The sequence below is a fragment of the Monodelphis domestica genome, chromosome 1, assembly GCF_027887165.1.
Source record: "Monodelphis domestica isolate mMonDom1 chromosome 1, mMonDom1.pri, whole genome shotgun sequence".
NCBI classification, from domain to species: domain Eukaryota; kingdom Metazoa; phylum Chordata; class Mammalia; order Didelphimorphia; family Didelphidae; genus Monodelphis; species Monodelphis domestica.
Window position 1 is genome coordinate 460,700,860 of NC_077227.1, and position 24,091 is coordinate 460,724,950.

The 24,091-nt window shown below is 45.6% G+C and overlaps 1 protein-coding gene across 10 annotated transcripts; it reads right to left on the bottom strand.

Moving 5' to 3' along the window:
- Positions 1-761: 761 nt before the first annotated feature.
- Positions 762-22,641, bottom strand: ST6GALNAC4 (ST6 N-acetylgalactosaminide alpha-2,6-sialyltransferase 4). Of its 10 annotated transcripts, XR_008915331.1 has the most exons (8): positions 22,204-22,490; positions 21,696-21,759; positions 12,783-12,971; positions 10,385-10,797; positions 9,111-9,218; positions 5,670-5,851; positions 4,642-4,816; positions 2,800-3,045 (listed from the first exon to the last, which is right to left on the bottom strand). XR_008915331.1 is itself a non-coding variant. In XM_007475059.3 (7 exons), the coding sequence occupies exons 2-7, from the start codon at positions 21,705-21,707 to the stop codon at positions 2,684-2,686; spliced, it is 1,203 nt and encodes a 400-aa protein (XP_007475121.2). In that variant the 5' UTR covers positions 21,708-21,759; positions 22,503-22,641; the 3' UTR covers positions 762-2,683. The 10 variants fall into 10 exon arrangements, 9 of the variants coding, with proteins under 9 accessions (XP_007475121.2, XP_007475120.2, XP_056668441.1 ...); XM_007475059.3 differs by lacking the exons at positions 4,642-4,816; positions 22,204-22,490 and adding an exon at positions 22,503-22,641 and having other exon boundaries at positions 762-2,982; XM_007475058.2 differs by lacking the exon at positions 4,642-4,816 and having other exon boundaries at positions 762-2,982; positions 22,204-22,492.
- Between the last annotated feature and the right edge of the window lie 1,450 nt (positions 22,642-24,091).

The window sequence follows — 24,091 nt, forward strand, 5'->3', positions numbered from 1 at the left end:
AATTTTTCATTTAGTTCTTGTCTTTTCTTTAGGAATGCTTGGAAATCTATTTTGTTAGATGCTCATACTTTCCCCTGAAAGTATATAGTCAGTTCTGATGAGTAGGTGATTCTTGGTTGTAGACCCAATGCTCTTGCCTTCCTGAATATATTCCAAGCCTTGTGGTCCTTTAGTATAGAGGCTGCCAGATCCTGTGTAATCCTGACTGAGGCACCTCGATATCTGAATTGTCTCTTTCTGGCCACTTGAAATATTTTCTCCTTGACCTGGAAGCTCTCAAATTTGATTACATTCCTGGGGGTTGTCTTTTGGGGATTTAATGTAGGGAGTGATCTATGGATTCTTTCAATGTCTATTTTGCCTCTTATTCAAGAATATCAAGGCAGTTTTCTTGGATCATTTTAATATGATATCAAGGTTTTTATTTTGTTCCAGACTTTACAGTAGATCAATAATTCTTAAATTATCTCTCCTAGATCTGTTTTCCAGTAGTTATCTTTTCAATAAGATATTTCATGTTTCTATTTTTTATTTCTTTTGATTTTGCTTTATTAATTCTTGCTGTCTCGTGAGATCATTAGCTTCTACTGGCCCAGTTCAGGTCTTTAAAGACTGATTTTCAAATATGATCTTTTGATTTTCCTTTTCAGTTTGGTCTATCCTGCTTTTCATGGCTTCCAGCAGGTCAATTCTGGTCTCTAATTTACTTATTACTTCATTTGATTTCTGTACCTCTTTTTCCATATGGGCAGTCTTTTAAGTTTTTATTTTCTTTTTGTATTACTTTCATTTCTTTTTCTCCATTTGTCTTCTTTCTTACTTGATTCTGGAACTCTTCTTTGAGTTCCTTAAAAGCTTGTGACCAATTTCAAAAGAAATTTTTTTTAAGTTTGGATATATTTGCTTGTTTGTCACTCTCTGCTGTTGTTTCCATATTTTGGTCTTTTTCTCCATAGAAGTAGCCTGAGTAGAGGCAGGTAATGTGGTGTTCTTTGTGTAGAGTGCTTTAAGGCATTTTGCCCTGAAGCTATCTTTCCAGCCCCTGCTGCCTAGGCTGTGCCCAGCCTCATTTCTCTCCAAGTTCCATGCTCTGCTGCCCAGGATCTGCACTCGAGACTCAGGTCTCAAGTCTTACTGCCATGACCTTGCACTACCCTCAGGGTTAAGTCTGTGGTGCTTTCAGCTAGCCTCCGAGAATTTAGATTGTGCAGCCCTCTCTCTGACTCTGGTGCTATAGGTGGTGTGGGGGAGGGATGATCAGATTGCACTTTTAACAACTGCAATTTTTCACTACCTTATAGTGTGGGAATCCCCAAACACTGCCTACCTTTAAGGTTTCATCCAGTGGGAGAGTCACATTGCTCCTCTGATTTTGATTTCTGTCCTTTTGAGACACTTTGTAATGATCAGTTGGAAGGAGATTCAGAAAGCTCCTGCTGCTGCATTGCCATCTTAACTCCCCCATTTTACAGCTGAGGTGAAGCAAAAAGGGGTTAAGTAATAGCAGTTACATAGCTCTTACTTTATTCTGGGCACTGTGGAGAAGTGCCCTACAAATATCTCATTTGATCCTCAGAACAATCCTGGAAGTAGGTGCTATTATCCCCATGTTATGGATGGGAAAACTGAGGCTGAGATATTGCTACTTCCCTCAAATCACATGGCTAATGTCAGATAGACACATGAACTCAGGTCTTCCTGATTCCGAGTCCATCGTTCTAGTCACTATACCAAGCTGCCACTCAAGTGATGAACTTGGAGTTAGGAGGACCAGGTCTGACACTTCCCAACTCTGGCACTTCTCAGCCACATGACCTTGAGCAAGCCACCTAACTTACCTCGGCCTCTGTTTCCTTGTCTGCAAAATAATTGGTGGGGAAGGAAGATGGGATAACCATTGCGTTGGCCTCACGGGATCAAATGAGATGATGTGTGTAAAGCAATGTAGAGACCCTAAAGCATCACATTCCCATGTTAGCATTATTATTGCCATCAGTGCAAGTCAGAATGTCTGGTGCCCTAGAATAAGTCCAAACAAAAGCTTTTCAAGCACTGAATAGATGGGAACTATTAGGACTATTAGGAGGGGGATCCTTGAGGCACAAAAGAATCTCATGAAGTCCCTTTGTAACCCTGAGCTGATTTCATTTCCATGCTCAAGCTATCTCCCTGGGGCTTTTACATGACAGAGAGGCCAGCCTACATCAGTCAGTCCTAAGGAACAGGGAAATCACAGGTGATGTCCCTCTCCTCCAATAAGGGTCTCAGGAGAAAACAATTCCACCCTAAAGTGATGGCTGGCCCCAGTGTCATCTTCCTGATTGCCTGGCCAGCTTCTCGGTGCAGAGATGCCAGAGTACCCAGATGGATGTGGATTGTCTCTCCCACCTCAGTGTCTACAGACAGAACTCCATGCCTCGCTCCTCCCTTCCAGACCTCTGCATCTGTCCTCTGGGTCTTTCCCTACTCCCTTTACAGTATTTGGGAAGGAATTCTATTCAAGAAACACCATTCTCCTGCCTCCCTCTGGCCCCCCGCCAAAAAAAGTGCCTTGTATTTATTTCATGTATGTGTTTTCTCCTCAGATAAAAATGTCAGTTCCCGAAGGGCAGGGGTCACTTCCTGTGTGGTCTCAACGCCTTCCGCTCCTGCCTAGCACACTGCCAGTTGCTTAAGCAATTGTCTAAGCCCTGGGGCCTGCCTCCCTGACTGCGCCCTGAATCCTCTCCCTCAGCCCTTGTTCCCGGGGGCCCGCTCTCGGCACCCTTGCCCGCCCTTCCTCCACCAAGGCCGACACCACAGCGTTCAAAGTGACTTTATTGACAAATTGCTTTGGTATTTGATCCAAGGACACTTTGTAACTCAAGGGAGGGGACACTGGTGAGTTAAGGATCCTTTCAGCTCCTGGGCTGACTGACAAAGCCGGCTTCTGGGAAGTTTCCAGAGTTCTCTCCTTCATGGGAGGTGGCTGGAGTTCAGCTCCTGTCTAGGACATACATGTGTTTGAAAGAGCTTCTGAATTTGAATGCCACTTCCCGGGTCAAACTAGGGATAGGATGAGGAGACACAGGCAGCTGCAGCATGGCATCTGAGAACCCGGGGGTAAACTCTGACTCCACTTCTTGGGCGAGTCACTTGGGCCTCCATTTCCTCCTCTGTAAATTGGGGTGGACTAGAGGCTCTCTAAGGTCCCTTTTAGCTCAGCGTCCCACAATCCAACATCAGGGATGAATGTCTCTATCATGGGACTCACGGTCATCCCAGGGAACAAGGAACATCCCCCGCCCCCGTCTGGCCCACAGCAGCCTGGGGGGCAGCTACAGGTCCCCAGCATGAGTCCGAAGCTGCCAGCAGCGTCAGGATGCTGGGATGTTTGGCAGCATCTTGCTCCCCGGGGCACAACATCCAGGGAGAGCTGCAGTAGCCAGAGCACGTCCTGGGACTCCGCTTACTGTTTTGCTATTATCGACTTCTCTTTGTCGCTGCACCACGTATAAAATGTAAGGCTAAGAGCTCTGCGCGCTTCAGCCCTGTGATGCCATGAGCTACTGCTCCAGATGGCTCTGCTGGCCCCAGGGAGGCGGACCTCACCAAAAAGTCACGGCTGCTTTAATGAGCTCAGGCACTGCCCCAGAGCCAGGCAGATCTCGGTTCAAATCCCCGTCCCTGAAACTTGCTAACTAAAGGCCTTTGATGACATGGGGCTGGTGTGAGGCCTTATCTGTATTCCTTGAAATCTCAGTTCTAAAGAGCACCCTTGGGGCAAGCAGTTCCACCCCCCCCCCCAGCCTCTGTTTCCTAATCTGTAAGATGGGAATGATAACACCCATAGCACCCACCTCACAGGGCTGTTGTGAGGCTACAAAAAGATGGAGCATTTAAAGTGCTTTACAACACTATCAAGGCTATCAGGGGTCTGTTATTATTATAGGAATTATTAGCCAGAAAGGAGATTTAATTGAAGATTAATTGAAGAATTTGGTTTTGGGGTAAGCTCCTTCCCAGAGAAAAGAGGACAGAATTCTTGAAACGGCTCAAGGGAAAATCGTTAATAATTATACAGCTAGCATTTTTATAGGGCCTACTATGTATGTGCCAGGCACTATGTTGAGCACTTAATAAGTATTATCTCATTAGATCCTCACAACAACCCTGGGAGGTAGATGTTATTATTAGCCCCATTTTATAGATGAGTAAACTGAGGCAGAGGTTAAGTGACCGGTATACCCAAGGTCACACAGCTAAGGAAATGTCTACAATACACTGGTTCAGAAAGCAGTTATCCCCCGTGCTGTCCTGATCTGAGCGGAATGCTGGATTCCTTGAAGTCCCGTGATAAAGTCAGAGGCCCTGCGTTTGAATCCTGCCCTCATGCCATTTGCTAGCTGTGTGATCTTAGGAAAGTCACTCTAAGCTTTTTAATTCCTTGAGAAGGCTGCACTAGAAGATCCAAGTTCCTCCAGCTCTAAATCCTATGACTTTACTACCCCGGGGAGGAGAGGGGAGGGGAGAAGTTTTAAAAACTGCCTGTCTTGCCTCCTATACTTCTGCTCCCCTATATGAGTCATCAAGCATTCCCACCCGCTGGCAGGTTCCCCTTAGCCTGGTCTTGTTGGACCTTCCAGCCACCTTCTGACTTACCAGCCAAGGAAAGCTACTGGAACTAATGCTGATTCTCTGCTCTCCAGGGCAAGGAGGGTCATGAAGGGGAGCTGAGGAGACGAGGGGGCTGGGGAGTGGGTAGAGGGGGTAAGTTGTCAGGCTTCCCACAGGAGATAGCCTTGAGGTTTCCTCCTGGCTGGAGTCAAATCCCACTCTGCTGGTGAAAGGGCACAAGAAGATGGGCCCATTTTGACCTCAGTTCCAGGTCACACTAAGGTTTCCTGATGCACCTTTTGATGAAGGGGGTTGGAGATGGGAGAGGAAGCCAGGGAGGATGGGGGAATCTGTCCCACCAGTCCTCCCCCTGCTACAGAATGCTAGCTCCCATCCCACCTCAGAAACTCAGTTCCCTGCCCCGAGGACCTCTGGTGTACTGGGAGATAGCAGGAAGGGTCCAGACGAGGCCCTAATACTCCAAAGCACCGGCCTCCTCTGGACCCCAGTAGTGTCCACAAGTCCTCTTGGAATACCAGTGGATTCCAAGTTCAAGTAAATGTCCAATTTTCAAAAAGTTCAAGGTTTCCTTAAAAACAGGAAAAAAATTACAGTGGAGGACAGGGGGAAAAAAGCATTCCTTCTTCCTCCCAGATTGGTTCAAAGTTCAGGTTAGCGGGATATCATATACTAGTCCGTCCCTCCCAGTGATGGTGAACCTTTTAGAGACCAAAGTGCACCCTCACGCCGCATGTGAGCTCCCCACCTCACCCGAGACAGGAGAGGGAGGAGGCACTCCCATTGGGGGACAGGACAGAGGGATGGGTGATAAGAGAAGTGTCCTTAGGAGTGTGGAGAAGGGGACAGGAACAGCCCCCTCCAGCACACTCTGGCACATGTGCCATTGGTTTGCCAACACAGAACTCTATCCCATGAAACAGGATACTCCCTTGGGCAGTAGGGCAGCCCAGGACACCAGGCTCCACCATGCTCTGAGATGGGCAGCAAAAGGTCCCAGCCCTGGCCCACTGTCTGGATCTAGGATGACTCGGTCCTTCAGGGAGTCTACTCACTCTGCCAGGAGGGATGGGTAAAGACGATAGACTTCTTTTTGGCCCAGCGGGAGAAAATAGCTTTCTCAGTGATGAATCGATGGGCACCCCGCGGTGCCTTCTCATGGACCAGGTAAGTGTGGCACTCATCCAATTTGCCCTTCTCAAAGTAGTGGTAAGGCACAGAGGGGGGGCTCTTCTTTCTGCAAGGGATGGGGACATCAGAAAGTGAACAGGCAGAATTCTACTACTGGTGGGGATGGACCTTTCCTTCTACCCCATGACTGCTGCCACCATTGTCATCACCGACACCATTTTTTTTCTAAACCCTTACCTTATGGCTTAGGACCAGAACTATATATTGGTTCCAAGGCAAAAGAGCAGTAAGACCTAGGCAATGGGGGTTACATGATTTGCCCAGGGTCACACAGCTGGGAAGTTGTCTGAGGTTAAGTTTGAACCCAGGTCCAGCTCTCTATCCACTGAGTCACGTATAGCTGTTCCTCAAACATCATTACTATTATTAACAGGCATTTATTAAGCTGCTGATTACGTTCAGGGGCCTTGGTTCAGTGTTCTTAGAGATATTCAGAAATCTAAGATCTAGTCCCTTGCTTCAAAGGGCTTATAATTTTAGGGAGAAATGACAAAGGCACAGTGAGGTCATGCAATGACAGCTAAATGCCATACAAAGTTATTTAATGTATTGGACAGTTTCCCTATAAGTTTTCTCCTTTCTCTTTAAAATGTATCATACCGGAGGCAGCTGGGTAGCTTAGTGGATTGAGAGCCAGGCCTAGAGACGGGAGGTCCTAGGTTCAAATCTGGCCTCAGACACTTCCCAGCTGTGTGACCCTGGGCAAGTCACTTGACCCCCATTGCCTAGCCCTTACCACTCTTCTGCCTTGGAGCCAATATACAGTAATGACTCCAAGACGGAAGGGAAGGGTTTTAAAAATAAATAAATAAATAATGTATCATACCTCTAAGGAAGAGGAAATTAAGGCAATTACTAAGAGCTATTTTGCCTAATTATATGACAATTAATCTGATAATCTAGATGAAATGGTTGAATATTTATAAAATATATAAACTTTATTATGTGAAGATTAAATTTAATTCTCCCCTGACTGTGAAGATTAAATTGTAATTCCTGACTATTTTTACAACACCCTACTTAAATAGAGTATGGAGATCTGCTCATTTTTAGATCTAATCACCAAAGTATAAACGTCCCACTTAATCACTGAGTGGGAAGTCTGTGACCCACATGTGCGATAGTGGGTGACGAATCAGAATCGACTGACTGCCTTCTGGGCAGTGCTAGAGCAGAGCGTTAACTGTGATTGGTAGACATAAAATTAGGGGAAGACACAGGAAGTGACGCAAGAGAAAATGTCTTTAAAGGGGAGTGACAACTTCCTGAAGGAGTTCAATTCTTTCATGCTTTCAAGTTGAGGTTGGTGAAGAGGGGCAGAAGGATCTGCTGACTGGACCTGAGACCCTGTTCCTTTAGACTGGCATGTGGTAAGTGAAAAGGTGACTCTTAACTGCTGGATATTCAGAAGAGACTAACCTCAGGAGAGACATCCTTCTTGAGAGAGATTTCCTGCATCCCCAGGGCCTCAGCTACAAGGGCCAAGGCTCCTCCCATTAAGAACTAACTCCCTGCCCAGGGGACAGGAATAAATGACTTAGTGTTTAGGCTAGATATCTTACCTTATCCTCTCTCTGATTTCTTACTTCACTCTTTCTACATTTTGTAAATAAATTTGTAAATAAAATCTCTTTGGAATTAATTAAATTCCTGGTGACCACACTCTTAAATAATCAAGCCTAACCATTTTAAAATTAACCCCATTTACCCCTTACAATTATAAGGAGCAGTTAGGTGGCTCGATAGATAGAGCACTAGGCCCTGAGTCAGGAGGACCTGGGTTCCTACCTGGTTTCAGACACGTCCTAGCTGTGTGACCCTAGGTTAAGTCCTAGAGTTGTTACTAGGACAGAAAGTAAGAGTTTCAAGAAAATTAAAATAAAAAAGCTTTATTATAAGGAATAGCCAAATGATGATGAAAATGCACACAAAAAGAAAAGCCACAAAGTGACTCTCCTATATGCCCTCCTGCCCATCCAGAACAAAGGAAGGAAGGAAATATGGGATTAGAGCCACTGTGAAGACTGGCTTTCACTGCAGTGAGTGAACCCTTGTGAACAGACTTCTTTTTTCTTAAACCCCTACCTTCCATCATAGAATCAATACTATATATTAGTTCTAAAGCAAAAGAGTGGTCAGGACTAGGCAACAGAGGTTAAGTGACTTGCCCAGGGTCACACAGCTAGGAAGTGTCTGAGGTCAGATTTAAACCCAGGACCTCCCATCTCTAGGCCTGGCTCTCAATCCACTGAGCCACCCAACTATCCCCTGGATGGGCTCCTTAATCTGGGGTCCACAGAACAGGGTCTGTGGAAGGATTTCAAGGGGTAGTTTATGAATTTGAATGGGGAAAAAATAACATCTTTATTTCAAAAGGATCGATTTCCTTTGTAATCCCAAGTATTTTATTTTATGCATTTAAAAACATGATTCTGAGAAGAGGTCCACAGGTTTCACAACAGAGCCCCAAAAGAATTATCAGCACTAAGAAGATTAAGGATCCCTGCTCTAGGGAAAATGTGATCACAGGAAGACCCCAAAAAAGAGGTGGGCTACACAGTTCTGACATTCTTCTTGAAGGCTTTGAGATTAGACAAGACTGCTTCACATCTAGAAACATTCTCCTGGGGACCAAGAAGTAGCAACATGGTGATGGCACTCAAAGACCTAAGTATCCCTGCTCTTCTATCTCCATTAATGAGTCTACCTTGTAAGGAGTACAATGAATAAATAGTTCCATTCCCTGAACCCTGAAAAAACTCAGAAATATCAAGTGGGGAGCCTTAATTTCTATTTTGCTAACAGCCCCCAAACCAGTAGACTCAATAAATGCTTGTGAATGAGATGAAGAACATTCTAAGGGTTCTAGGCAATAACACAGTTCCACTGCCCATTGCAAGCAGGGGTTTTCTGGGCAAAGATACTAGAGTGGTTTGCCATTTCTGTCTCTAGCTCATTTGACAGATGAAGAAACTGAGGTAACAGGGAAAAGTGACTTGCCCAGGATCACATAGCATGGAAATGTCTTGAGCCTTTCTGATCCCAAGCCCAGTGTTCTCCTCACCCACCCCACTCGCTTCCCACCCTGCCAACTCTGTGAACTCAACCCCAATATCCCTAGGAAGGGCACAATTTCTCTGTAAAGGAGAAAATCCCAGCCCAAATCAGCCTTCACTCAAAACTTCAGGTTCTCAGCAGGAGGCTTGAGGCAACCCAATAGGATTTATAGGTTAAGTCTCCACCATGACCATTGCTGGCATGTCTCCCCTTTTCCTGCCCCCTCCACGCCACCAATCCTGGATTACCTGCAGTAGCTGTCGCTGACCATCCCATAGACTACAATGTGATCACACAGCTCCATGGCCAGGATCATAGTGAACCAGCCAGTGCTCAGGAAGGAGCCTGACTTCATCCTAAAGAAGGCAAAAACCAGGTCACCTATCCCTGCCCCAAGAGCCCTCATCCTCTCAAACCCCACGTTCCAAGTCATGCCCACCTCTCCAGGGCTAACTATCTACCATCTTTCTTTGCATCCCTTGTTCTCTGCTGACTTCCATGGCTCCTACAGACCTCAGAGAAGTAGTCTCACGTTCAGAGAAGATCTTGGGCATCACTGCTTCTAGCCTCCAGGCAACCCCTCAACAGCAAACGGACTCTTCTTGAACATTGTTTCATGGTACAGTGGCAAAAGGCCTGGGTCTGAGGCCAGGAAGTTTTTTGTTCAGTTGTATTTGACTCTCCGTGACCCCATTTTGGGGTTTTCTGGGCAAAGATACTAGAGTGGTTTGCCATTTCTGTCTCTAGCTCATTTGACAGATGAGGAAACTGAGGTAACAGGGAAAAGTGACTTGCCCAGGATCACATAGCATGGAAATGTCTTGAGCCTTCCTGATCCCAAGCCCAGTGTTCTGTCTGCTATGCCACCCAGCTGCCCCTGAGGCCAGGAAAACTGCTATCAAATCCCAGCTATGACAGTGGAAAACCCTGAGCTAATCACTTTCATTCTTTTGGCCTCAGTTCAAGGTCTATTAAACGAGGATAATAATACTAGTACACAACTCCCTCACAGGGCTGTGGCTTTGTAAACCTTAAGGAGCAAGAAAATAGGAATTTTTATTATTTTAACTATCTACTGAGCCAACCCACTCCACTGTGGGTCAAAAGCTCTAGTCAAAATCTGCCTTCCTGTAGTAAGTCACAATGATAAAGCACTATAAGGTTTACAGAACACTTTCCTCTTAATAATACTGTGAGGTCAGTCGTAGCAGTATTGTAAATCCCCCATTTTACAGATGAAGAAAACTAAGGCCAAGAGAAAATGCGTGCCTTGATTACAGTCACACAACTGTTCAGAGCCAAGGTTTGACTCAAAGTTCTAAGGTTCTAGGTCCACTGACTTCCCCCCTCAAGCTCACTGTCTTTAAATTCCTATTAAGTTAATCCTCATTCTCTCCTCCGGTGCTCTGAGATTAGGCCCAATCCCAAACCCCTCCAGACTGAGGAGATGCTCTTCCAACCCCGCTGGAACCTTCTGAGAGCAGAGAGAGGGGAAACTTGGAGCAGAGGTCAGTTTGCTCACCGGTTCTTGCCAGTCTCATTTTGGAAGACCTCGTCACAGTAGGCCATCATGCGGTCAGTGAGGGTGTAGAGCTGCACCCCAGGGTACATCTCCTTGACTTTCAGCAGGGTTCGGTAGGTGGAGCCACCCTGGTCACGGTTCATGCGCTTCCCAGGACCCCAGACCACGTACACAGTGTCCCTGGCTTGCTGGAAGAAGTAGGACTGGTTGCGCAGCAGCAGGGGGACACTGGTGTGCGACACCATGCGCAAGGTACTTCGGTGCCCCACATCTGCCTCATAGCCTGCTGTGGGTGCCTGGTTCATGCGTAGCACACACTCTGTCCCATCGATCTCTGGTCCCCAGCGGGAGCCAAGCATCTGGCCGGAGCTAGATACCAGGGCACAGCGGCGACATAGCCTGTGGACCAGAGGCTGCAAAAGAAAGATTCACTGGGCTAGAGGATCCTTCCAGGGTCTGCTCTGGTGTCTGTCCAAGACCAACGTATCCTTTACACTAGGAGGAAGGTCCCTAGAAAGGTAGGACTTGGAACTGGGAGAAGAGGACAAATCAGCGAAGAGCAGACTCTAGACGGGGCCTAAACCCTAATCTCACCCTCATCTCCAATCTGACCAGTGGCCTGACCTCATAGACCAGGACTTTTCGCAATTCTTCTCTTACTTCCATTTCCTCAGAAGATGCTTTCTTCCCCAAAACATAGTAAGATACCCAGAGAGACCTGATTTTCTTGAATTATTTTGGAATTATATCATAATGCAGACAAGACAGAATCCAAGCCTCTTTTCCTTCTCAGTCTCCCACACTCATATAATACTTGAAGTAGTGGGGTAGACAGCTGATCTCTCCAGAAATCAAGAGAGGGATAATTGACCTCCGATAATTATTTCAATTTAGCACTAAGAGATTTTTCCCATTGGTCAACCTTAGGTAAAGAAACATCACATTTGGCTGCATCTAGGAATTATAACTTACTATGTCCAAGAAGAAATAATCTGTATTTAAATAATCTTATAATAGAAATAATTGTATTTATTTATATTAAGCAACCACAACATTATGCTTAATTTACATTCACTAATAAAGAGATTGTAACCAATACAATGGCTTATGAAATAGTGTTTATGGGGAGTTAATAAGGACTCTAAGATTTATCCTGTAGAAAAAATGTTTTACATGATTACATGTATAAAATCTATAGGGAGAGGGGTGGAGAAGGAAGGAGGGAATTTAAAACTCAAAATTTAAAAAAAAAAGGGCTTAAAATTGTTTTTACATGTAATTGGAGAAAAATAAAATAGTATTTTTTAAAAAAAGAAACTACTATAAACTGGAGTGTGCTAGAACCAGCTTGAACATGCTGAGTTTATGGAGCAACTACGTGGTTAGAAAGCCAGGCCCAGAGTCAGAAGGTCCTCTGTGTAAATCTGGCCTCAGACACTTCCTAGCTGGGTACCCCTGGACAAGGCTCTTAATTCTAATTGTCTAGTCTTTACAACTCTTCTGCCTTGGAACCAATACGCAGCATCAATTCTAAGACAGAAGGTAAGGGTTTAAAAAAACTTTTTTCAGAAATATCATTTATACCACAGAAATCAATAAATGCTATCAATCAGGGCTTGATTTGTTTGTTTTGTTGGTTGAATAAACTTAAGAAAATGATGGGAAAAGTGCTAATGTAGATTAAAATGTTTTAAGTATGTAAAAAAAAAACCTGTCTAGTCCAACTCCCCTCTTCTATTTCATTTTTCTAGATAAAGAAGGAGGTTCAGAGAATCAAAAGATGACTTGCTCTAGGCCAAGCAGGCAATAAAATAGCAGAGTGAAAATTCAAACCCAAATTCCTTGTCCCTAAATCTTCACCGGGTACCAAGCTGTCACTTTACCTAGTCTCCAGTCTTTATCTAAGAGATAAGCAAATCTATCTATCTCTCTAATCCAAGAACCTTCATCTTAACTGACAAGCCTTTCCATTTGTCCCTTGTTGTCTTTGGCAAGTGCTAAATAAATATCCAGGAAAGGAGCTCACTACCCTTTAAAGTCTCCCCAAGACCTAGTGTTTATGTTTGAAGAGGGATATCATCTATCCCCAACCTTATTGGAAAGTTTAATAGAACTTTCTTGCATGCTAGGTATAGTCTCCCTGACAAAGAGACTGGAATCTCCTTGAGGAGAGGAACTATTTCTTCTCTTTCTCTAATACCCTTCTGGCAGAGGAATGGGCAAACAAGAGGTATCTGCAAGTCCTACCCATTATGTGGAACTAAACTATTCATCTCTCTTGTTTTCACTGGAGTATCAGCTTCTGGAAGGGCCACCGAGATGAGGCAGATGGCTAAGAATCTCATTCCCTATTTCTAGATTTTCCTAAAGAGGCAGCAAACTCCTGTAGTCAACCCACCTTGCCATCAGGCACGCTGCTGTAACCCTGAAAGTGCAGGGGGCCGGGAACTGTGGGCCAGAGGCTCTCACCAGGCTGGCTTGAGGCTAGGCATGCCTTCCAACATAGCTGCATACATGACTGATTGCAGAGAAGGACATAAAGGACGATGAGGGCCAAGAAGCATAGTGGGATAGAAAAGAGTCGACCCTGGAGGGGGAAAAAAAAGGAGGCAATAGTCAACCAAATCTGACTCAGCGTTCTCTTAAGACTGTCCAAGCTCAAGATAAGAGAGCGCGTAAGAATCAGAAAATCACAGAATCACTGCCTCACAAGATTTTAGTATTATTGAATGTTAGCCCAGAATATTAGACTCATGCAATGTGAGAGGTCCTCCAGTCTAAAACTTTGGTCCAGTATAGAAATATCTGCTATAGTATGTTTCCTCTTTGGGTAATGGAATAGTCACTTTTTGAACACTTCCATAACCAATGAGCTTCAAGGCCTTAGAAATTAACCTAGTCCTCTGTTAGACATATTTCATATGGAGGACAGCTAGATTGTTCAGTGGAGTGAGAGCCAGACCTAGAGATGGGTTCAAATCTGGTCTCAGACACTTCCTAGCTATATAACCCTGGGCAAGTCACTCACCATCACCACCACCACCACCACCACTGCCTAGCCCTCAATGCTTTTCTGCCTTGGAACCAATACACAATATTGATTCAAAGATAGAAAATAAGGTTTGTTTATTTGTTTTTAAATAGACATATTTAATTTGTTAGGCTTAAAATCTTGTATCAAGTCAAAATCTACCTCTTCTTTGTCATGTTCCACCTCTATCCTAGTTTTTCCCTTGGAAGGAAGAAGGGAAGGAAGGAAAGTAGGAGGGGAGGGAAGGAAGGAAGGAAGAGGAAAAGGAGGAAGAAAAGAAAGGAAGGAAGGAGGGAGGGAGGGAAGGAGGAAAAGAAAAAAGCAGTGAGGGAGGAAAGGAAGAGAAGGAAAAAAAACCACCTGGTCTGTGCCAGATACCAAGCTAATCACTTCACAAATATTATCTCATTTGATCTTCGCAACAACCCTGAGAAGTAGATGCTATTTGCTATTTAGTCATTTTTCAGTCATGCCCAACACTTCATTACCCTTTGGGGGACTTTCGTGGCAAAGATACTGGAATGGTTTGCCATTTCCTTCTCCTGCTCATTTTATAGATGAGGAAACTGAGGCCAACTGTGACTTGTCCAGGGCCTAGCTATATTAAGAGTCCAAAGTCAGATCTGAACTCAGTTCTACTTGACCCCAAGTCCAAGACTCCATCCACTGCATCACCAGCTGCCTCTGGTAACAACACAGTGTATGCCTTCTCCCTGTGACAGCCCTCCAGATACTTCAAGCAAGACCCTCTCCCCTCTAGGTTTCTTCTTTAGCAGATAAAGTGTTGGTTTCAAAGTTCCAGTCTCAGGAACCTTTCCGGGAAAAACTGATGGGGCCAGGAATGATTAGGTAATCATCCTTGATTACTGGCTTGGCACTTGTACTTTTAAGGTGCACTTAGGTCTTCTTGACTCCACATTTAGCCTTCTGCCTACTACACCTCATTGGGGCCCCTCAGCAAGCTGGCCTCCAGCCTAGCTTTCCAGGCTTCTTCTTATATATTATTTTCCTTCAAGCACACCATCCATTCCAGTCAAACTGCTCCACCCCTGCCCAGCTTTTCCCACCAATACCATTCCACTTTCCATCGCTGTCATCACTGTCCCTTTGCAACAGGTTGTCCCCTAACGGCTCCTACTCTTAGAACACCTAGTTACCTCCAACTCTCAGCTCAAGAGGTCCTTCACATGAGGAATACATTCCTTCTTCACTTCCTCCAAATCAAAACTCAAAACCACTTTGTCGGAGGACATGGGCAGCTCACATTCAGGATGTGGAATGAGTCGTGTATTTTTAGACATGGGCTCTGTGGGTATTTGTTTTGCTTAAGTATATATATTTGTTAAAAAGGGTTTTCTTTTTCTTTTAATCTTTAAAATTGGAGGAAGTGAGAGAAAATAAATGCTGGCTAACTGAACAATAAATTAGAATTTAAAAAAGAAGTCCTTTTTTACATAAGGCCTACCTATCCTGATAGCACCCATAATTCTCAGCTCTCTCCTCCTCTCTAAATATGTTGTTCTTCTTCCTTTTGTTTTTTAAAATAAAAACCCTTATCCCTTCCATCTTAGAATCAAGATTGTATATTGATTCCAAGGCAGACAAGGAGTAAGAGCCAAGCAGTTGGGGTTAAGTGACTTGCCCAGAATCATACAGCTAGAAAGTGTCTGAGGCCAAATTTGAACCCAAGACCTCTTTGTCTCTAGGTCTGGCTCTCAATCCACTGAGCCACCTAGCTTCCCCCCCTAAAAATGCTTTTTGAAATATTAATGTTTTACATCACACCCTACAAACTGACAAAGATGATCCCCAAATCCCTAACACTGGAGGGACTGTATGAAGCCAGGTACAATTCCAGTTCATGGAATTCTTCTGAATTGGTCCTATCATGAATCCATCAAGAATTCATTAAGCTGACACATGTCAAACCCAGTGGAATTGCTCATTGGCTACCGAAGGGGGGTGAGAGGAGGGGAGAGAAAGAACATGAATCATGTAACCATGGAAAAATATTCTAAATTAATTAAACTTACTTTTACAAAAGAATTCATTAAGTACTCAATAGAAATGAAAATACAATGAATAAAATAATCCCTTCACTTTAAAAGCTTGTGTTCTAATAGGAAAGCCAAGAAATGCATAAAATATAGAATAAACCCAAGGAGAATAAAAACAAAGTTTAATGAAGAGGTCATTTGAGAAGGAGGGCACCAGTAGCTGGCAGAGGGGCCAAAGCTTTGCAGGATAAGGAAGGCTTCCAGGAGAAGCTGCAACTTGAGTTGCATCCTGAAGGAACAGAGAGAATCTATGAGGCAGTCATTAGTATGCTAAGCATTGGAGAAATGTCATGTATCAGAAACAGAGAAAATAATCTGGAACTATGTTAGGAAATTAATGTAACTACCATTCTAAGCCTTTGAATCAGTGATCCCACTCTCAAGCACTTCTCCAAGGGTGTCAAAAACAGAAAACAGCAGCAAAGACCTGGGAAAAAGGTAGGCATCCATCCAATTAGGGAATGGATTATCATTGTGGGGGAAAAAATGAAAATGAGGAATTCAGTGAAATAGAAAAAGAATTTTATGAGCCGGTGAGGAATGAAACAAACAAAACCATATAGCCAAGAGAAAAAAATCGGTAATGATCCTGGAGCAGGGAGGATGAAACAGCTCTCTCTCTCTCTTTTCTCAAAAGAAAGGGAGACACTTGTAGGGGATATATTGCATCAGTATTTTGTTACAATGCAGGGTATAATTTGGGGGGGCAGGGCCCAAATCCAGAAAAGACTGTTTAATAAAACAAGAGGAATTAATAAAGCTTATTAATCTAGGAAAGAATTAATGTTCATTGAATTGAATGTGAATAATGGATTATTTAGTCTTATGGGACCAGTTTCCCTAGCTCTTTGGGCCTCCTTCTCGAGACTCCTGCCAACCCTTATCTCTATACCTGCCCAGAGGAGGAGATCTGGGTCACTGATAGAAAATGGGTAAGAAGGGCAGAAGAATGAGAGAGAGAGGCAAGACAAATATCAAGAAATGGCTTGAATAATTGAAACCTGCGGATCTTGTCCATGACTATGAGGAAAGTCATTAGCAAACAATTTTTAAATGATTTACAGGGCCATCATTGTTAAGTCATGTCCAACTCTTTATGACCTCTTTTGGGGTTTTCTTGACAATGATACTGGAGTGGTTTGCCATTTCCTTCTCCAGTTCATTTGAACAGATGAAAGAAACTGAGACAAACAGGGTCAAGTCACTTCTCTTCCTGACTCTGGGCCCAGCACTCTATTCATTGTACCACCTGGCTGCCACAGGGTCACAACAGGCAATTAGTAAATATCTCCTGAATGCAAAGATTAATTAAATTGATATGATTTTAAAAAGGATAGGATTTGGAGTTGAGAGCACTGAGTTCAAATCCTGACTGCTTCTTACTCCCAGTATTACCTTAGGTAAACCAGTAAGTCTCTGTACCATTAGTTGTAAGAGAGGGACTTCAATTTTGGATCATAGGATTCTGAGCTAGAAGGAACCCTCAAGAGATAATTCTAGCCAAGAACCTCTCATTTTCTGAGCCTCAAAGAAGTTAAGGCACTTGCCTAAGGCTACACAGCTGGTATATAAACTCAGGTCCTCTGATGCCAGTTGTAGTGCTCAATTTGTCTCCACTTCTATAATATTAGGGTTAGACAAAATGATCACTCAAACCTTAAGAATAATCCTGTTATTATCTGCAACGGCAGTAAATATGAATCGGCTCCCACCTCCTCAACTCCCACTAAGAGGGAGGGTAAAAATGTCCCTCCTTTCTAGCTATGGGTGTGCCCCTTTGGCGAAACTATTGCTTATATAAAAACAAGCCAGCTGCAGGGGACAAAATAAGATCTGTGACCTCGTCTTCCTCTCAGGCGACACCTAAAAATAACCTTCCCCAACCTCCCCACTTCTTCCCCTGAAAGGGAGCACTCAGAGTTGAAGAGACCAGAAGAATCATCTCGAGGCCAAACCCTTCATTTTACAGAGGGGGAAACAGATTCAGAAAGATGGTAAACCCTGGAAGCAGAAGAAAAATTTGATATCAAGTCTTCTGATTTCAAATCCGGTGCTCTATCTATTCTACCACAGAGATAGCCTGCTTTGAGGAGTGGTGCTTTCATTTTTGGCCCATCGTGGCATCACAGAACACGATGGAAGGGGCCTTAGAGATATGTGGCAAAGCTTATATAGGGCACCGGGGTGGGAGTCAGGAAGATGAGCCAAAATTTGTACTCAGAATAGGGGTATGTATAACCATGGGCAAGCCACTTTACTTCTGTTTGCCTCAGTGTCTTCATCTGTAAAATGGAGATAACTTTTGTGAGAATCAAATGAGATGGCAACTGTAAAATACAGTGCCAGGAACACAGTGAGTGCTATACAAATCTTAGCTATTATTATTACTATCTATGACAAAAGCATCTTTGGGGGGGGGGGTCATAGGCACTATTGTAAAGCCTATGGACTCCTCAGAATAATTCTATAAAGTGCATAAAATAAAATATCAAAAATTACAAACCAATTTTTATTGAAATACAGTCATCATGGGGTAGCTAGGTGGCATAGTGGATAGAGTGCCAGGCCTGGAGTCAGGAGGACCTGGGTTCAAATCTGAACTCAGACACTTCATTAAGCAAGTCACTATATTTGACTGCCAAGCCCTTGCCACTCTTCTCTTAAAACTGATACTAAGACAAAAGGTAAGGGTTTAAAAAATAAGAAATACATTCATCAGGGCATTTAATTTTTTTAAAAAGTTCACAAACCCAAGTAAAGAAGCTTTGATCAAGCCAACCTCGTTAGCTTTCCAGTCGTAAAAACTGAGACCCTGACCAGAAAATGACCTGCCCATGGTCAGTATTAAAGATTTGAAACAAAGTTTTCCAAATGCGGGTACAGTCCCTAATCCTACGTCAACACCTTATTCACCCAGCCCTGTATACCCAGGCATATTCAGTACATGGGAAAATCACTTCAATGATCTCTAAGGATACTTTCAGTTCTGAAGATTTAAGAGTCTAAATAACGATTTTATTTATGTTTGTGAGTAGAACAAAGCTCTATTGTGAGTGTATCAGCTCTACCATGACAAACAGTTTATGTTTAACCTTGAAGGTGCCAAGAATAGCTAACATGATGCCACACATGGAGAGAAGAGAAATTTCCCTACAATCTTGGGAAGTCTTCCTTCTTTTGCCCCTCTCAATGATTCCTCAATGACAAAGTTTTATTTATAATTTATTTATAAGAAATTAATTGTCCAGAGAGGTGGGTGCCGAGATGTGGGGCCCACAACCAATATGTGTTAGAGGCAGGCCTTCCTGACTCTGTGGGAGACTTTCTATTCACTTGCTGTGGGGGCTACTAACAATCTAGGGGAATCTCTTGCCTCTACCCAGACAGGTCTACTCACCACCTTCCTGAACATGACTGGTACATCCTGGGACTCTGACTCATGCTGTCTCTCTTTTTTTTTAATTGTATCTTTTCCTCTTGATTGCATCATTAACCAAAAAACCCTTATCTCCATCTTATAATCAAAACTGTATATTGGTTCCTAGGCAGAAGAGTGGTAAGGGCTAGGTAATGGGGGTTTAAGTGATTTACTCAGGGTTCACACTGCCAGGAAGTATCTAAGTCACATTTGAATCCAGGACCTCCCATCTCTAGTCCCACCTCTCAATCCACTGAGCCTTCTAGCTGCCCCTGGAAACAATTTTTAAACATGTGTTTTCTGGTATTTTTAGATCCAAATTCTCTCCCCCTCCCCCGAGGTGACAAGCAATATAAATTATACATATCAGGCTGTCCCTTCTTTATCAGAATATTTCAATCCCTCTGACCCTGCATCATTATCCCCTCTGTGAACAAGTTAAGTCTCACCTCTTCTAGGAAATCTTCCCAGACTGGTCTGGATATAGTTCCTACAACACTAATTGGTTGCATAAATCAGTGGGTACTTAATCATGAGCTAAAAATTAGCTGTTGGAGGTACTTAGGTGGCTCAGTGGATTGAGAGCCAGGCCTAGAGGTGGGAGGTGCTGGGTTCAAATCTGAATTCAAACACTTCCTAGCTGTGTGACCTGGAAAAGTCACTTAACCCCCATTGCCTTGCCCTTCCCGCTCTTTTGCCTTGGAACTGATACTTCGTATTGATTCTAAGCCTGATGGTAAAGGTTAAAAAAAAAAGAGATAGATATAGATGGACAGATAGAGCTGAATGTGGACAGATAAATAGGGGCTCCAGTAAATGTTCATTAGATTGCCATTTATAATCATAAACTAATCTCTAGTCCCTAAAAAAAAAAAAGAGTTCCAAAGAACAAATTCTAGTTCTTACTACATGACCCTGGTCAAGTGACTTTTCTCAGTGCCATAGGGGAATTCAGAAAGCTGGACTGAAGGAAAGATTAGTGCTAAGGGGGCAGCTGGGTAGCTCAGTGGATTGAGTCAGACCCAGAAGATGGGAGTTCCTGGGTTCAAATCTGGCCTCAGACACTTCCTAGCTGTGTAACCCTGGGGCAAGTCACTTAACCCTCATTGCCCAGCCCTTACTGCTCTTCTACCTTATAACCCAGTACTGATTCTAAGATGGAAGGTAATGGTTAAAAAAAAAAAAAGATTAGTTCTAACTCTGAAAGGCCTTTTTCTTCTAGTCAAAATCTCACTGTACTGTGATTTAACAAATGACTAATTTGGAGTCAGCATGTCAGGTTGTCATGGCAACCTCCAGTTTGTGGGACTCTAGGCCATATCCTCAAGATACCTCCTTTGTGACAACCACCTACCACATCCAAGCTAGCATATGTAAACACTTGGGACCAGGTGTTTCCAACCTTAAGCTGCTGCCGGTTTAGACCAAATGATCTGGGAAATAAATCCCTTTCCAACTCTAAATCTTACAGGATACAGGTTCCTCTCATTATTCCTGCTGTTACTTTTCTAAAAGGGCAATAAACAGTCCTGATGAGTTTGTCTAAATCACTGATAAAAAGGATTCATTCTCCTACCTTTAAGAGCCACTGCCTGGAAGGTGGGGTTAATAAGAAGTTAGTGACCAGGGACTTTTTTTGTAGCTAGTTCTCACTGAAAATCCCCAAAGCCATAGAAGGGAAATAGCCTGATACCTCCAACTCGTTTGGGAAGGAAGGAAAGTAGGAAGGAAAAAAGCATTTATTAAGGGACTACTATTGTGCCAAGGCCCTAGGCTAAGTGCTTGTACAAAGATCTCCTTGATTCTCACAACAAAGCACAAGTGCTCTTCTTATCCTCATTGGACAGTTCCGGTAGAGGAGACAGTGGCTTAAGTGACTTGCCCAGGGTCACACACTAGAGTTGGGTGACTGCAGGCCTCAGCACTCTATCCACTTCGCCACTTAGTTGTCGCTAAGGTAAAGTCTAGCTTGCCTGGCGATTTAGAGCAGTCATTTAGGGACCGTGTTCTGGAGTCAGAAGACCAGCCTTCTAATGCCAGCCCGACACTCTGTGGCTGGGTGACCTAGGGGAGAAATCCTTTACCCTCTCTGAGCCTGGCTGAGCGCAGGCATCCATAAAATCCTTGCCCTGCTTCCCTCCCAGGGTCAGTGCTTGGATCAAATGACAACATATGTCAAAGTATTCTGTAACCTAAAGCACAAAAGAAACGTGAGCTGTTGTTAATAACAGCCCGGATAGTAAGTATCCTAGCCTCTCCTGCGAAGCAGGCACTTTTCCCACCACCAATACGGGCCCTAAAGACAAAGGACGAGGAATAGTTTGGAAAACGTGCCCTCCGGGAGTCAGAGGACCGGATTTCTGGCTCGGCTACCTACCGTCTTTGGGACCTCCCCCGCCCCCCCCCCCGTCTGGGCCTCAGTTCCCTTGTTTGTAAAATGAGAGGGTTTGGCCTAAGAGGATCATTAGCCCCAAGCGATTCTACACATTCCCTAGATCGGGGCAGCACCGGGAAGCTTAGCATTCCTTTTCAGAATCTTTTTTAATTTATAATGGAAGGAAATGCTCAATTTCAGTTAGAGGTTAGTGACCACGAAGACGTGGGGTTTTTTTCCTTGCACGTTTCCAGACCCCAGGTTCGGAACTGCTCTCGCTCCTGACCCCATCCGTCTTCACCTACTTTTAAAAGTGGGCGGCTGCCCTCAGTTCGTCCCCATTTTCCATGGGGTAAAGCTGAGGCGCCCCACCAGGGAGGAAGCCGCCGCCTTCTTCCTTCTTCCCCCAACCCCCTTTCTCCTTCACTCACCACCGTCTTCATTCTTTAACCTCTCAGCCGCGGCAGTTCTTCCTTCTCCACGGAGACAAACGGCCTGAAAAGGGATCCCGAGGGGAAAAGTCGGTGCGCGGCGGCCACGCCCCCACCTCTCCGAGAACAGGGTCTTCCCCCCCCACCCCGCCGGACCGCAGGGAAGGGGAGGAGCCCCCAGAGGGGGCCCCGATCCCGGGGGCCAGGGGCTCCTCTCCCGCCCGCTCCGGGGATGGGACCATCCAGAACAGATGAAGGGCGGGTTCCAGAGCCCAGCTTTTGGGGCTGGGGGAGGGGAAATCAGGGAAGGCGGAGGGAACAGCGGGGGAGAAAGGAAGGGAGAGGGAGCTCCGCACCCCCCCTCCCAGCTGTTCCCCTTCGTACCCTGTAGCTCCCCTCAGCTGGAGTCCCCTCTCTGTGAATGGAGAGGTCACCCCCCTCTAAGAGGAACCCCAGTCTCCGTCTCCATCCCCATCCCCATCCCCATCCCCATCCTCCAGGCGCGTACCCAGCAGGGAGGCGGGAGCAGGGCGGTGCGCCAGCCGCTGAGCATCGGCTCCTGGGCGCAGCTCCATCGCCGGGGCCGCTCCGCAGCCGGAGGAGCCGTTCTTAAGGGCCCAGGGGGCTGGGGGAGCCGGGGGAGCTGCTGAGCCCAGGCCTGCGGCGGCGCGTAGGGTAGGGGGGGATGGGCGGAGGGAGGCTGGGTCCCGCGCGGGCTCCGCCCCGCCCCCGCCCTGGGGTCCTCCCCCACCTCCGCCCCCCACCCCAGTGCGCCTCTACGTTGAGACCTTGGGCAAGTCGCTTTACCTCTCCAGGCCCCTTTACTCCTCTGGACCGTCAACATCCTACGTCTCTCTGAATAATTGTGAGGTCACAGGCCCCGCGGGCCTAAACTCTCCCCGGCCTGCCGCCATCCGGTCCAGTTTCCTGCGGCCTCTTCTCCGCCCATCTCCAAGTTCCCTCCCCTCCTCTTCCCCTTCCCCAACGCTCCTGACCACCCCCACCCCCACCCCTACCCCACAACCCCGAGCAAACCGAACAAGAACTCGAAAATGATGCCCGGTGACTGCAACAACCGAGCCTCCTCCTCCTCTGCCGCATACCCCCGGCCACCACCCCCCGTCCCCGTCTCCGTCCCGGTTCCCGTCACCGTCCCCGTCCCAATGCCCATGCCCATGTCCATGCCCATGACCATGCCGGAGCAAGCTGTGAAGGAAACTGCGGATGCTCAGGAGCGGCGGGAAGCCCCTTCTCTCCCTATCCTTCCCCTTTTTACCCTCCTCCCGCAACAGAGATCATGCATCGAAGGTTCTGGACAATTCCCGTTGATCCAGGAGTTGGGCTGCCTTTGCTACCGACCTCCACGCCGTGGCCCTACTCTGCTCTGGCCCCTGAAGAAATAGACCGCAAGAAGTGGCTCCAGGCGCCCTCCAGCCCCCCACCATCGGAGACCCTCTCCCAGCCCTGCGCAGCCCAACTTGAGCCTCCCGCCCATCTGGCTTAAGACTCTCAAAACTCCCAGGCAGGGGCCTTGGAAGCCAACCACCGACCGTGTGCCTGATTCATCTCACCAAGGAGGACACACTGCCGCTCGATGAGGACTAAATAAATAAGGCTTGAAACTAGCTGGGAGTGAGTTCGTGGGCTCCGTGGCTTTTCCCCTCCATCGCCTTGTCCCTGCTCCCTATCTATCTTGTGCCGAGGCAAGTTATGCAGAGCAGGAACTGTTATCACTATTTTACAGATGAGGAAAGTGAGGTCAGCTTGCCCTGCTTCTGCTCCTAAGCCAATTCCCTTTAACAGGCCTCAAAGCCAGGAGGCAGATAACTTCTCCATCACCTTTATAGCCTGAATTCCTCTGGACATAGCCAGCCCTTTCTGCAGACCCGGCAGGGATGGGTGACACTGCCCAGGCCAACTGGGAGTCTCAGGAAACAAACACTCCACCCTTTCTCTGAATCAGATTAGAGAATCCTGGGGCATCGCTGCCCATGGAGTCTGACTCCCTGATTGTTTAGAGGCAGAGCCTGAACTAATAGTAATCATTTCACATTTCTATAGCACTTTTTAAGTCTTACAAAGTGATTTCTTCAATAGGTCTCTAGTATTATTCCCATTTTAGCAGCTGGGAAAACTGAGGCTCAGAGATTACTGTATGACTTGCCCCAAACTCAGGTCTTCAGCAAAGTTCCTCTAAGACTTTCTCTTGAGCTGGGCTTGAAACCATGCCACAGGGGAACTGGTTAAAGGGGGGATGTTGAGACTAGAAGGGGGCCAGATATGACTACATGTTGCCTTTGAACTCCTCTCCTGGTGAGCCTGTGGGATGACCTTAGCCACATTTTACCCCTCTAAGACTCAGTTTCATAGGATCAGAGATTTAGACCTTAGAGAAC